This window comes from Dipodomys merriami, unplaced genomic scaffold (assembly GCF_024711535.1).
Source record: "Dipodomys merriami isolate MVZ:Mamm:240054 unplaced genomic scaffold, mDipMer1.0.p SCAF_4, whole genome shotgun sequence".
Lineage (NCBI taxonomy): Eukaryota > Metazoa > Chordata > Mammalia > Rodentia > Heteromyidae > Dipodomys > Dipodomys merriami.
Genome location: NW_027205603.1, coordinates 32,534,227 through 32,547,451, shown reverse-complemented (window position 1 = coordinate 32,547,451; position 13,225 = coordinate 32,534,227). Strand labels below are relative to the sequence as shown.

The 13,225-nt window shown below is 39.4% G+C and overlaps 1 protein-coding gene across 3 annotated transcripts in view; it reads left to right on the top strand.

The window, feature by feature from the left end:
* Positions 1–12,387, top strand: part of Nsmaf (neutral sphingomyelinase activation associated factor) — a 60,985-nt gene extending 48,598 nt beyond the window's left edge. For 2 of the 3 annotated variants that reach the window (XM_069990770.1, XM_069990769.1), the window contains exons 20-31: positions 99–141; positions 447–598; positions 1,881–1,989; positions 2,661–2,719; positions 5,573–5,640; positions 7,191–7,258; positions 7,612–7,735; positions 8,100–8,183; positions 9,105–9,255; positions 10,321–10,423; positions 10,548–10,657; positions 11,480–12,387. In XM_069990770.1, the coding sequence (XP_069846871.1) occupies positions 99–141; positions 447–598; positions 1,881–1,989; positions 2,661–2,719; positions 5,573–5,640; positions 7,191–7,258; positions 7,612–7,735; positions 8,100–8,183; positions 9,105–9,255; positions 10,321–10,423; positions 10,548–10,657; positions 11,480–11,574 (1,166 nt within the window). In that variant the 3' untranslated portion in view covers positions 11,575–12,387. Of the gene's footprint in view, positions 1–98; positions 142–446; positions 599–1,880; positions 1,990–2,660; positions 2,720–5,572; positions 5,641–7,190; positions 7,259–7,611; positions 7,736–8,099; positions 8,184–9,104; positions 9,256–10,320; positions 10,658–11,479 lie in introns of those variants that run through there. The other variant, XM_069990771.1, reaches the window with a different exon arrangement.
* The last annotated feature ends 838 nt before the right edge of the window (positions 12,388–13,225 follow it).

Sequence of the window (13,225 nt, the reverse complement as noted above, 5' to 3'; positions counted from 1 at the left end):
AGTTTTGAGTTATTGGTTTGAGTTTGTTTAAATTTTGAGCAGTTGACATACTATAACTGAGTAACACATTTTTCAAAAGTGCTTATTATCTCTTTCAGTATTTCATCCACTGACTTATGAAGGAGGTGTTGACTTGAACAGGTACATGTCTATAAGGTGTTCTTGTTGTTTGAATGATAACATACCTCTGTTATGAATACAGTTAGTTGAGAATGTTAATATACAAAAATTTAAAAATAAGTTCTGTCTTGCCTTCACTATGGTGAAATCAAATTTCTAAGACTCAAAAGATAATGTAAAAGTCTGGGATGAGATTTAGCCAGGCCTGGCCCAAAGTTGCACTTTACTTTGAGGATTCAGCTTTCCTGATGATCTGCATTGTTTGAAACATACTTTCAGGGAACTTGAACCTGGTGGCTCACTGAATTATCTGTTCTGTCCTAAAGCATCGAAGACCCTGATGAGAAAGTAGCCATGCTGACCCAAATCTTGGAATTCGGGCAAACACCAAAACAGCTGTTTGTGACACCACACCCTCGGAGAATCACCTCCAAGTTTAAGGTCCCCAGTTATAATTCTTTGGTAGAAGATTCGCCAGGTAAGTTGTATAAGGACATGAACATGACTGTTCCCAAAAATGAGATGAAACATGCCTGGAAAGAAATGTTTGGTTTTGTTGTTGTTGTTGTTTTGGGTTTTTTTTAAACCATTTACTTTCAGAGAAATCAGACAACTTTGATTTTCTGGTAATTCAGTGACTGAGATATGGCTGTCTTTCTGTTTGTTTCTTTGTTTGTTGCTCTGGTTCTCTTCCTTTTCTACAGGTTGACAAACTGATATTCAGTTCTTAGCACTTCCCCCTTCATGTCTACAGCCCTGGCATTGCCTGCTTTACCAGTCACCATGCACTTCTTTTGTCCTGGAAGTGACTTTCTCTGCCTCCAGCTTTCTGCCAAGCCCACATACAGATCTTGAATGCAGTTCAATCTGTTCTGTCTCTTTGTATGACTCTATTGCTTATTTACCATGTGGCAAACATCCTAGCACTGTTCAGTCCAAGCATATGCTAGGTGCTAAAATGAATGTGACCAGGGTTCACATCCAGAATTAAGAAAAGGGGGAAAGGTCTCTCACACTTTTACTTTCATTCCATTATTCATTCTTCCTACTTCACTTAAGAAAGCCTCAGGCCTATAGGCTCCTAGGAAGAGCTGATGACACTATATGGCTAAGTCACTGCTCACCTTTTGCCTACAGGCCTCTGGGGCACATGGAGCTGAGCCATTCTCCAGCAGCATGCAGGCACAATTTCCTGTGGTAACCTGACCCCGGGCAGCCCGGAATGCAGCTCTAAGACACTCTTACGATTCAGGGCTAAGGCAAGATGACTGTAGGATTCTCTTGTGATTCCATTACATCCTGTGCTTGCCTTAGTCACAAGACACACCACCTTCACATGACTTCACATGAAACAAAGAGGAAACTGTCCCACTTCTTAAGGAGAAGTGAAAGCATTACTTCTCTCCAGCAACCCTTAATTAAAGTCATCGATTTCTTCTCTGCATTCTTAGGCAGCTGCGGGGCATTTGCAAAGAATGCTGAGAAGGAAATGGTTATTCAGTCTTCACTGCCTGGAATTCCTAAGTTGGCAGCCAAGTGAAAACTTTGCCCATGTTTTTAAGACACTAGATACTATTGAATCTTATTGTACAGGATATTTTCTTTGATGAACATGGAGCTTTCCAGCAAGTGTATTTGAATGCAGTTACATTTTGATGGGATGATTTTTCTTGGTTTAACTTTTATACAAAATATTGTTGTATTACCAAGAATTGTCTACTGCTAATGTAGTTGACTCACTGTGTCATGATTTAATGTAGTCTCTCCAGGTGAAGAGTCTTTTGAAGACTTGACTGAAGAAAGCAAGTCACTGGCCTGGAATAACATCACTAAGCTGCAGCTGCACGAGCAGCATAAAATCCACAAAGAGTAAGCATGTCTCTATAGCCAGTAGCCCATGTCAAAGCTGCAGTCTCAGACATGATATTCAACTGTTTACGCTGAGTCACAGAGGAGAGTTTTCTGTTAGTGTTGTTGTCTTTGGTTGGTTTTTATACCCTCTGGATGTCTACGGTAATCTGCCACCTAAAATAGATGTAGCAAGGGAAAGTTTGGCACTAACTGATCTGTATTAGTCCCTGTACTCAGGCAGTGATTCTATTGTGTGCCACTGTGCTATGAGATGGGCTCAAGACAGCAGCTGGATTTGTGCCTCTCCAAGTAGATAGATGTTTGGTCCCTCTCTTTGAAACCCTGTGAAGCTGTGATCTGGCCTCTCCAGTACTTAACTCACAGATAATGTGGGAGAAATGCATCCTTTTACATCTATGAAAACAAAGATGGATATTTATATATTAAATTCATATAGATACGAGGGAACACTTTTCTGAGTTTACATGAATTTTAAATGTAGGTCAAATTAACTGGGCTTGCAGTTGGACTCCAGGTGGGTATAGGCATTTTAGGACGGTGATATGGTAATGGCAACAGATCCAGCAGAAAAGTTCTGAAGAGAACATTAGGGAGACTTGGAAAATCAAGACAGAGCAGGTGGACTGGCGCTTGGCTGCTGGTCACTTACCAATCTTTGTTTTAAACAGGGCAGTTACAGGAATCGCTGTCTCTCGCAATGGATCTTCAGTCTTCACAACATCACTAGGTATGTTTTCTATCCAGAATAGTTTAACTGGAACCATAAAGTACCCATATTCTTAACTCCTGGCCAAGGAATGTACTTGAAGGGCTACCTCCACAAAAAGTACATCTAGAGCAATATACCTGTGGTATATCACATAAAATTTCATTCTAGTTTGCCAGAAACCAAAGGAAAGTTCTGCCTGTTGTTGGGTTCCTCTTTTCTGTTACTTTTCTTGGTTGCAGTCTTTCTCTCCTGCCCATGAGAGGGTCTACATATAGTTGGTGGCTTTCCTAAAGTATAGAGTCATGGCCGGGGCTATGCCAGACTTAGACATATGTGTTCTAGCACCCATGTGGAAAGGCAGATCTGTGTTGGATTTTTCAGCTTATTCATCATGTAACCTTTTTTGGTAATAGTTAGCTTGAAATTGAGTTTATATATTGCTAGTGGACCTAATACTTTATCAAAAGTACTAAAACAAAAATGCTTCTGGTAACCATGTAAATGCCTTTGCAACCATATTTTATGGCTAAATCAGAATTTGTCTATCTTGACCTTATAAAAAAATAAGCAAAATGAAGTTCTTGCTGTGCATACCCTTACTGTCTATACCTTTACTGCTCTGTGTAATAGATGTTCATTAAAATGTGTCTCGTTCATGTTGTTATATTCCAAGTGCTGGGTGGCATCCTGGAAGGTGTGTAGGTAAAGAGACACTATCTTAGTTTTCCTGCTTCAGTAGTAAGACAGCTGGTTATCATACTGTGTAGCTTTTTTTTAATGAGGCTGTTGTTTCTATCCTTATTTACCACAGAATTACATTTTTCACCCATCTGGAAATGGCATTATCTAACCAAACACTTCCAAATAAATGAGTTATTATTCTCAGATTCTCTCACTGTGGTTTGCTATGTGGAGCATTTCATTCCTTTCTCTTCAGGATTTTCCACAATGCATATAAAAGTATTCTACAGTGGACTCTAAGGAAGGTCACACACAGGACCCTTACTGTCTGAGTCAGGGTCCCAAGATGATGCTCTTGTAAAAGGTAGCACTTCAGGTTTTGTCAGGATTTCTACCTGCTGAGTTTGCCAACCTTAGAGCAGCAGACAGAAAGCTCTTTTAGCAAAGCCTGTGTTGTTAGCTGGATTTGTCTAGTGTGATTTGGTAAATCCTTCAGGGCATTGTACTTGTGTCACCTGTGGACCACAGGTTTTACTGAGAATTGAGTCTTCAGATCTCTCGGGCTTATTATTAAGTATTGTATCACTTCTTGATGGATTTGCCAAATACAGGAAAGGGAGTCAGGAAGAGTTGTTTCATTTTGTGTCTTAAATCAAAGCTCTTGCTTTTTCTGTCTCATGTGATTTGGGTTACTCATTGATATGCATCCTAATGCATTCGGTGTGTTCAGGTTTGTGGCCATTCACAGCACTTGTCACCTATCAGACTAGCTCTTCCTGAGGTCTTTCCCTGATCACTTGTGGTACACAGAGGAAATCTTCAAGTAAAACATCTTTATACACTTGGCTGGTTTATAGTGTGTTCTGTCAGCTACCAGACTAATTATACTTACTAGTCTTTGTGGTGAACTCTCAAAGACGAGGTTGGGAAGACTTCCAGCATTAATTAGAGCCCCCAGGAAAGCTCAGGCAATATTGTGTTCATTCCTCTGTCTTGGTTTTCAAGTTAATCCTGTGGAATGTCTTATTAAGGCTCATATTTACAAAATTCTTAGTACATTTGTTGGAAAAAATGAGGCCCTGGGTTCTGGGAAGAAACAACTTCTTGTCTGAAATCTAACTATACAGAAGAAGTTATGTAAGATTCTGGTATTTTATCATTTTGTAATTTAAAATTAAGAAATTTATTGTTACATATCTCAACTATGGAACATTCACAGCACAGTAGAGCATCATAATTTGTGAATCTGGGCTTTTGTTGTTTTATGGTACCTGACATTGAATACATGACAGGCAAGTGCTCTATCATGAGCTATACCTCTTAGCCTTCTAGAGGGGTGTGTGTGTGTGTGTGTGTGTGTGTGTGTGTGTGTGTGTGTGTGTGTGTGTGTGTGTGTGTGTGTGTGTGTGTGTGTGTGTGTGTGTGTGTGTGTGTGTGTGTGTGTGTGTGTGTGTGTGTGTGTGTGTGTGTGTGTGTGTGTGTGTGTGTGTGTGTGTGTGTGTGTGTGTGTGTGTCTGACCCTTTTTTACCTTATTTTTACAATAGGTTCTTGTTTTTGCATGAGCTGGCCAGTAATCCTTCTACCTCTGTTTTATCCATAGCTTAGATTATACCATACTCAGCTTGCTTTTTTGAGATGGAGTCTTGTTAACTTGTATCAAGGCTCACCTTGAACTACTACTCTTCCATCTCCCCTCCCTGTGTGGCTAGAATTAGGCATGCCCAACCATCACTCATTTTGTTTTTTAAGAGGTTGTTTTGGCAAATTCATAACTTTTGTGAAATTAAATGTTGGACATTTTAATTTTTTTCTTTTGAAAGTGGTTCCCTTGATAAATGTTAGGTCTGTAAAGAGTGTCAGTACATAATTAGGCTATTTGGTAAAATATTTCAAAGTTGATTTTTTTTAACTGCTGTTAAGATTCCCCTCTCCCTTCTCTGTATCTATTGAGCTCACCTGAGTTACCTGGGTCCCTATGAGCACAATAATGCTGTGCTGTCAGCAGCATGTTTGTGCTGGGGTTTCTAGGGTTAAAATTTTGTTTGTTCACATTGACAAAGCCTTAGGTCACACAACCCCCTGGGAATTACGCCACCAGTTGGCCTCTAGGAACAAAAAGAGCAGCCATCCTGTAATGTCTGTTGTGGTTAGGAAATCTTTCTTACATATTTCTTCTTTCTCATTATAAGATTCCACCTTGAAGATGTTCTCCAAAGAATCCAAAATGTTGCAAAGAAGTATATCATTTTCAAATATGGTAAGCTGGTTTTTCCAGGGTGATGATAGAAACCCATGTCATAGTTTGTTTTATATCCACATAATGATATTCCATTTTTACCAGAATTTATTCCCCTGTTGCATCTACCTAGTCTAAATTAGATTATTTCTATATTTGATTTTTCAGGTTGCTTCTTTCTCATACGCTTGTTTTCAACATAGTTTTAAAAAATTGCCCATAAATACAAAGGATTCATATCTTCCCTTACATGTGGAAGCTAGATTTAGCTTATAAACTTGTAAGTAAATACATTGGGTAGTGTACAAGTATATACAAATATATTAGCTGAAATATGGTAGATTCAAGGGAGACCTCAAACAGTGTAGTTCCTTAGAAAGACAAAAGTTCACACTATGTTGAAAATGAGCTTTTACAACTATGTGGAGGGGAGGGAGGAGTCAGGGAGGTGGGGAGGGAAGGGATGGAAGGAAGGGGAAAATCAAAGGAGAGGGTAACAATGCTCCATATGAAATGTACTCATTACCTTACTCATGTAACTATCACCCCTCTGTACAATATCTTTACAATAAAATATATATATAAAAAATATATATATACCAGGTACTTGAAAGGGAGGGTTGGAATGGGATCAAGGGGAAAAGGGTGGACAAATGAAGAGGAGAAGAGAGGGGAATGCAGTCAGGAATCCAGTGTAGATCCCACAAAGTTAAGAAAAGTGGGGGAAGGAGTAGGTAAGGGAGGGATGGGCGAGAATGTTAAAGAAGTGGCATTGATCAAGATATATTGTATTCATAAGCTGCTTTGTTAAGTGATATCTCTTTAATAAAACATCAAAAAGTTAAAAAAAATTGAAGAGCTAACTAGTGTAATTCTCCTTAATAAAGCTTTCAATTGGGCTGGGAAGGTGGCTCAGTGGTAGAGTGCTTGCCTTGCATGCTCGAGGCCCTGGGTTCGATTCCTCAGCTCCACATAAGCAAAAAAGAAAAAAGCCGGAAGTTGCGCTGTGGCTCAAGTGGTAGAGCACTAGCCTTGAGCTGAAGAGCTGAGGGACAATGCCCAGGCCCAGAGTTTAGGCCCCACGACCGGACCCAAAAAAATAAATAAATAAAGCTTTCAATTACAGGAAGAAATGTTTGTCACTTAAATAACTTCACATTTCTGAGTTGGTTGGTGCACAGTGCAACAAACATATTCTTCTGAAAGGACATATTTTATTTTTAATGTAAATCATCCAAAAATCATTCCCTAAGGAATTTGTGTTTCTTGCACTCATGATTCAGTAATCCTTTTCATTGTTGAGCATTATCCCCAGCCCCCTTTCTCCACCCCAGTCCTATCAGGGCTCAAGAGTTGTCAGGCTAGCCTTCACACATTTTTCAACATTTGGACAGCTGGAAGGAAACTGTACTTCTACAACTCATGATAGACAACCTGCGTAATTATAAGCAAAGCCCCTAGAGGACTGGAGCGTTAACTTTGGTGGGAGGATGGGGGTGAGAATCTATAAAATAATTGTCTCAAGTTGCAGGTTTACTAATGCAAATTGTTAACATCAATTTGAATTTCAGGCTTTATCATCGTGTTTACTTTTACCAGGAGACTCCACTGTCATCAGCTCTTCCTGGGATAACAATGTGTATGTACCTCTCTGCATGTTCATGTAATTCCACTGGTGTGTAAGAACATATATCCCACTGCAAGATACCGTGTTCTCTCAAAAACAGTATTAGAGACCAGGACAGTATCATTAGACTCAAGTATCATTTTTAATTATTCCAACTGAAATCTATCATTTTTTTCTAAATTTATCCCAGATAGGCCACATGAGGAAATTTCTAATTTAAATTCATCTTTTGAATATTCTAGTTTACTATAAGAACAAGTAACTTAAAATTCTAGTGGGCCTTAATAATATAGAATTAATATTATTTCTTAAACATGAGCCTTAAAAGCTGGAATGTTGTATTAATTGCTCTTGTTGTCTTTTAGCTATTTCTATTCTATAGCATTTGGGAGATGCCAAGACACATTAATGGGACATGATGATGCTGTTAGTAAGATCTGTTGGCATGACAACAGGCTATATTCTGCATCATGGGACTCTACAGTGAAGGTTTATATCTAATTTTTAACTTATATGAATATATTATAAAAATATTGTTAGCACCTTTTGTTAAAATGCTACTTCACTTTTCTCATAATGTGCAAAGGACATGTATGGATGTTATTTTTTCTTAAAATGTGTACATCTTAAAAAAATGATTGCCATTTCTGTACAGTATTTAACTGGTATAGGGTGGGTGGGAGATGCACCTTATATTCACTCAATAGGTCCTTTTATATTACTGGAGCTGGTAGTTCAAAACTGAGAAATTTCCAGTTCAAGTGAGTAGTCATTCATAGATACATTTTACATAAATCTAAAATATACAAAGGCTTGGTTAGGTGGACATATTCTGCAATGTGTTCCATCCTAGGTGTGGTCTGGTGTTCCTGCTGAGATGCCAGGCACCAAAAGACACCAATTTGACTTACTGGCCGAGCTGGAACATGAAGTCAGTGTAAGTATAGGAGCAAAGCTCTGTGGCAAACTGAGTTTCAAGGCCAGGGTACTGGGAGAAGGCTCTTGATCTTTTTTATACAAGCTCTTTCCCTTTATTTTGCTTATTGGAGATTATAGATTAACCATGTTCTTTTATGAGTTAACTCATTAGATTTATAAGTCTGCTTTTTTTATTCCTTCCCATTTGCGCTGTGTGTGTGTGTGTGTGTGTGTGTGTGTGTGTGTGTGTGTGTGTGTGTGTGTGTGTGTGTGTGTGTGTGTGTGTGTGTGTGTGTGTGCGCGCGCGCGCGCGCGTGCATTTAAAGAATTAGCTTCTAACCAACTACTGATTTTTAAAATGTCCATTTTAAGGTGAGCCCTGCCATCCTTTATTTCCTGACCGGAGGGGTGGAGGGGACCATCTGCCCATAAGATGCTCCTCCCAAGGACAGTAACCTGCTGGCTAGAAGGGCCAAGTGTGCACAGCTTAGTGGCAGCCAAAACAGAACTGCTGCATCTTAAGATTCTGAATTGATACTTAATTTTTATGGTCATCAAACTAACAGAAATATTTAGCATTTAATTTCAAATGTTCCACAAGTATAATTTCAATCCACAAATCCCTCAAATAGTTTGGCATCTCACTATATTAAATTGTTCATAGTTTTCTGAGGTCAGCTTTAGGCTATTTGAAAACAGTGCTGCAGTTACCCTAGTACTACTTCATTTTCATTGTTGCTCTATATTCACAAGCCTATTGAAAGTACTTTGTCATGCAAAAGGACGCTATTGAAATACACCTGAATTAGCCACAGCAGCGTATTTAACTGCACAGTAGTTTTATCTGTGCCCTTGTGACCAGCTATTTGAATCAGCGTAGGAGAGCAGATCTAATGACCATTGATTCTAAGTGGGTATTTGTCGCTGTATTCTTCCTTAGGTAGATACAATCAGTTTAAATGCTGTAGGCACACTATTGGCTTCAGGCACCAAAGAAGGCATAGTGAATATCTGGGACCTCACCACTGCCACTTTATTGCACCAGATTTCATGCCATTCAAAGACTGTATGTGATACTGCTTTTAGCCCAGGTAAGTATCAGAGTAGGTCAACTTAAGTTTTAAATCAATAAAAATGTTTAAAAGGCTTGCAGGTAAGAGATTTTGTCTATAACTAAGTCTGTTTGTGCCAAGATACTGCATACTTGTTGCACTGGTTCCTTGTCGAATGGTAGAATTGGATAGTGTCATTCTTCTACTCATCAGAGAAATTAGTGAATAAGATGTAAATGAGCTCAAACCAAAGGGTCATCTCATCCCTGGGTCTCAGGAACAGACAGAAGCAGCATTTCAAGGAGTACAGTCATTGCTTAAGTACAGGGAGTGAAGGAAAACTGACACAAAACCTCAAAAACTCTCACAAAAGCTCTAAAGTGCTTTTTTTGTATATATATTTATTGTAAAAATACTGTACAGAGGGGTTACAGTTACATGAGTAAGGTATTGAGTACATTTCCTATAGAGCATTGTTACCTCCTCCTTTGTTTTTCCCCTACCATCCCTTCACTCTCCACCTCACCAACTCCTCCCTCCCCCACCCCCAAGTTGGGAATAGTTCATTTTCAACATAGTGTCTTGTACATCTCATTGTTACAATGGGTCAGCCTGTATCCTTGTTTCAGCATTTTGTTTTTTCCCTTCCCCTCCCCAAATTAGAAATGTATCTATACAAGATGCAGGACACCGGAATCAAATACAGTGAAAACAGAGGTTATACCATGGGGCAAGAACATACAAAAGGGATAAGGTCTTTTTTACAGTCATCTCAGTAGGCTGAGGATTATTCAAATGTGCACTGAGATTCAGAAGGAGCTGGGGCATCCAGGTGATAAGCCTTTTGGAGGATGAATTACTTGAGTTCTGTGAAATGGCTGCTACTACTTTAAGTGGTCTATTCAGTGTAACTTCCTTACCATGGACAGTCCTATGCAGGTTCATTCACTTTGCAAAACTACCTAAGAAAGCGAGATCCTGGTTCAGCAGGAGACACCATTCCTTCTGTGAAACGCCATGCGGGGGTGCTAGGACTTGGTGCATGTGTTTTTCCTAAAGCACTTTCTAAGGCTCTCTCCACACCTGCCTCACCTCCTGTTGCAGACAGTCGGCATGTCCTCAGCACAGGAGCAGATGGCTGTCTAAAGGTGATCGATGTGCAGACAGGAATGCTTATCTCCACCATGACATCAGAAGAGCCCCAGAGGTATAGTTCCTGCAGTGGTGAAGACATTTCCCTTCTTGGTTGTTTCGTGAGAGCTTATTTGACCAGTGTAACATACTCTTTCCTTCATGATGCTAAACAGATTATTTCCTAATCATTCTTACAGGTGCTTCATCTGGGATGGAAATTCTGTTTTATCTGGAAGTCAGTCTGGTGAGCTGCTCGTTTGGGACCTCCTTGGAGCCCGAATCAGTGAGCGAATACAGGGCCACACAGGTAGTGTGTAGTTGTCTTGGTCCTTCTTGCTGAGAAGCCCTTTTCCATCCAGGAAGCACTCTTATCAGACAGAAAACACTTCACACATTCTTTAGGCTCTGAAGACTTCCCTTGAGTAGTGTTGGCTGGGTGATCTTTTAAATGGCTCAAGATAAGATTTACTGATGCCACACTGTGGACTCTTTTATTATAATACTCTAGATGTGTAGTGTGGTCATATATCCAATGGTGTATGTGGATAGAACTACATACTACACAAAGCATCATTAAAGCTGCCCCGCCCTTTTACTTTAATAACACCTTGTGGATTCACTTTTATTCTGTTGACATTTGCATGCTTTCCTCCCAATCATTTGAATTCTTTTTGAGTTTTTTATTCAAGTTTCAACTGTCAACCTCTGCATTTTTAGCAGTCAGCAGTTAGTTGCTTCCTATCTTTTCACTTTCTATCATGTGGTTTTGTGTGGTTATTTCTTCTTAAACTACACATCTATGCCTTTCCTTCTTAAATGAGTAGCTTTACTAGCTCTAGTTCACTCATCAGGAGATAAGTCAGCACATGGTTATTGATCACTTTGACTTCTGTTGTACACCAGTGCATTCCATGCTGTACCAGTACATCTATACTTTTTAAGCTTTAGACATATTAATGGCTTATTCTTTTCAAGTTCTCTGTACCAAGCACTTAATTTACACAAGGATTATAAGAAAGTTGAAGAGGTCAATTCTCTTCTCTGCAAACTCCTAGCAAGAATGAACCTCACAGTATATCTTTGCCACCTTTTTTCATTCCTTCCTAACCAACATTTGTTTTTCTTTCAGGTGCTGTAACATGCATATGGATGAATGAACAGTGTAGCAGTATCATCACAGGAGGGGAAGACAGACAAATTATGTTCTGGAAATTGCAATATTAAGTGCCTTTTCCTTTTTTTTTTTTTTTTTGGTTAGTCATGGGGCTTGAACTCTGGGCTTGGGCATATATCCCTGCATTCTTCAGATCAACGTGAACGCTCTACCACTTGAGCTACGCACCACTTCCGGTTCTAGTGGTTTACTGGAGGTAAAAGTCTCACAGACGTTCCTGCCCGGGCTGGCTTTGAACTGTGATCCTCAGATCTCAGCCTCCTGAGTAGCTAGGATTACAGGCATGAGCCACCGGCGCCCGGCTCCTTTTCCACTTCTGAGTGTTACAGTCAACTCTACTTTAGAGTTTGGTATTTTAAACCAAATGTTTAAATGAACTGGTGAATGTGCAATGATATTAATTCGAAGTCTTGCCACCACATGGAAAGTTTGTGGGTTCAGACTTTCTGAATCATGGTGACTTCATCGAAAGCCATTTGTTGCCATCCTCTAGAGCAGGTAAAATAGCTAGGAGAGAACATGGTGTTTTAAAATCGACAACTGTCCCAGTGTGATGGAAATTAGAAGACTGGTCAGAGAGAAGCTTAAGAAATAACTGAACAGCTTAGAACTTTCCAAGAAAGTATATCATGTCCTCTGCCACTTTGGAGTCACTCTGGTCTTCCTAATCTGTTACAGTTGCTGCCATTGGTTTGGTGGGTGTGTGTTAATGGAGTGGTTACTTTCTATAATGCTGTACCCAGATTCTAAGAACCTGGGAAAAGATTAGCAGTTCTTAACAGTTTCACTGTGTAAGGGAACCGTTTGTATTTCATTAAGCTATTAAATGCTCATCTTTTCTATATTAAAAATATTTTTCTGTAATGAAAGCAGTTTTCTTTTTATTTAAATTATTAGACTGAGATTTAAGACTGCAAATATTAATACTTCTAGAAAACCACATGTAGTGACATTGTTAGGAAATATATCTTTCTTCCACTTGATCTTTCCTAACAACATGACCTATAATATTCCACTACTTGTTAAGTATTTTTAGACCCAAGTGCAGATATGAAGGGAGATAATCTAACTGGAAAATGTTCCATGCAAGACAGGCTTTTTTCTCATATTCAGTCTGAATCATAATTATATGATTTTTAAATTTTCTGTACTCTTTACAAGCACGGTTTTATCCTTTTTTTAAATGTTTTTTTTTGTGTGTGTGAAAATACAGAGGGGTTAGTTACATGAGCAAGGTAATGAGTACATTTCTTACCCAGTATTGTTGCCTTCTCCTTTGTTTTTCCCCTACCATCCTGTCCCTCCTACCTCCTCAACTACAACCCCCCACCTCTCCACCCCCACCTAAATTGTAAAGTCCATTTTTCAACATATCGTCTTGTACATCTCGTTGCAATGGGTCAATCTGTATCCCTATTTATTTTGTAGGCAGTGTGACATAAGGAAAATTCATGGATCAGATAGAAGTAAATGAAATTTCAAAGACTTTGTTAGCACATATTGCATGACCTGAGGTGCACAGGTGAACCAGTAACTCACACTGGCCATCTAGAGCTGGGCCACTCTGCTGGCAGCACATTTCTAGACTCTCAGCACACTTCTAGTCTCTCAGCTCCAACTGTTCTCAGGGCCCCCGATGTCACATCTTGGGGAGAAGACTGCTACAGCTGCACAGGTTCACATGCTCATGTTCAAAGCAAG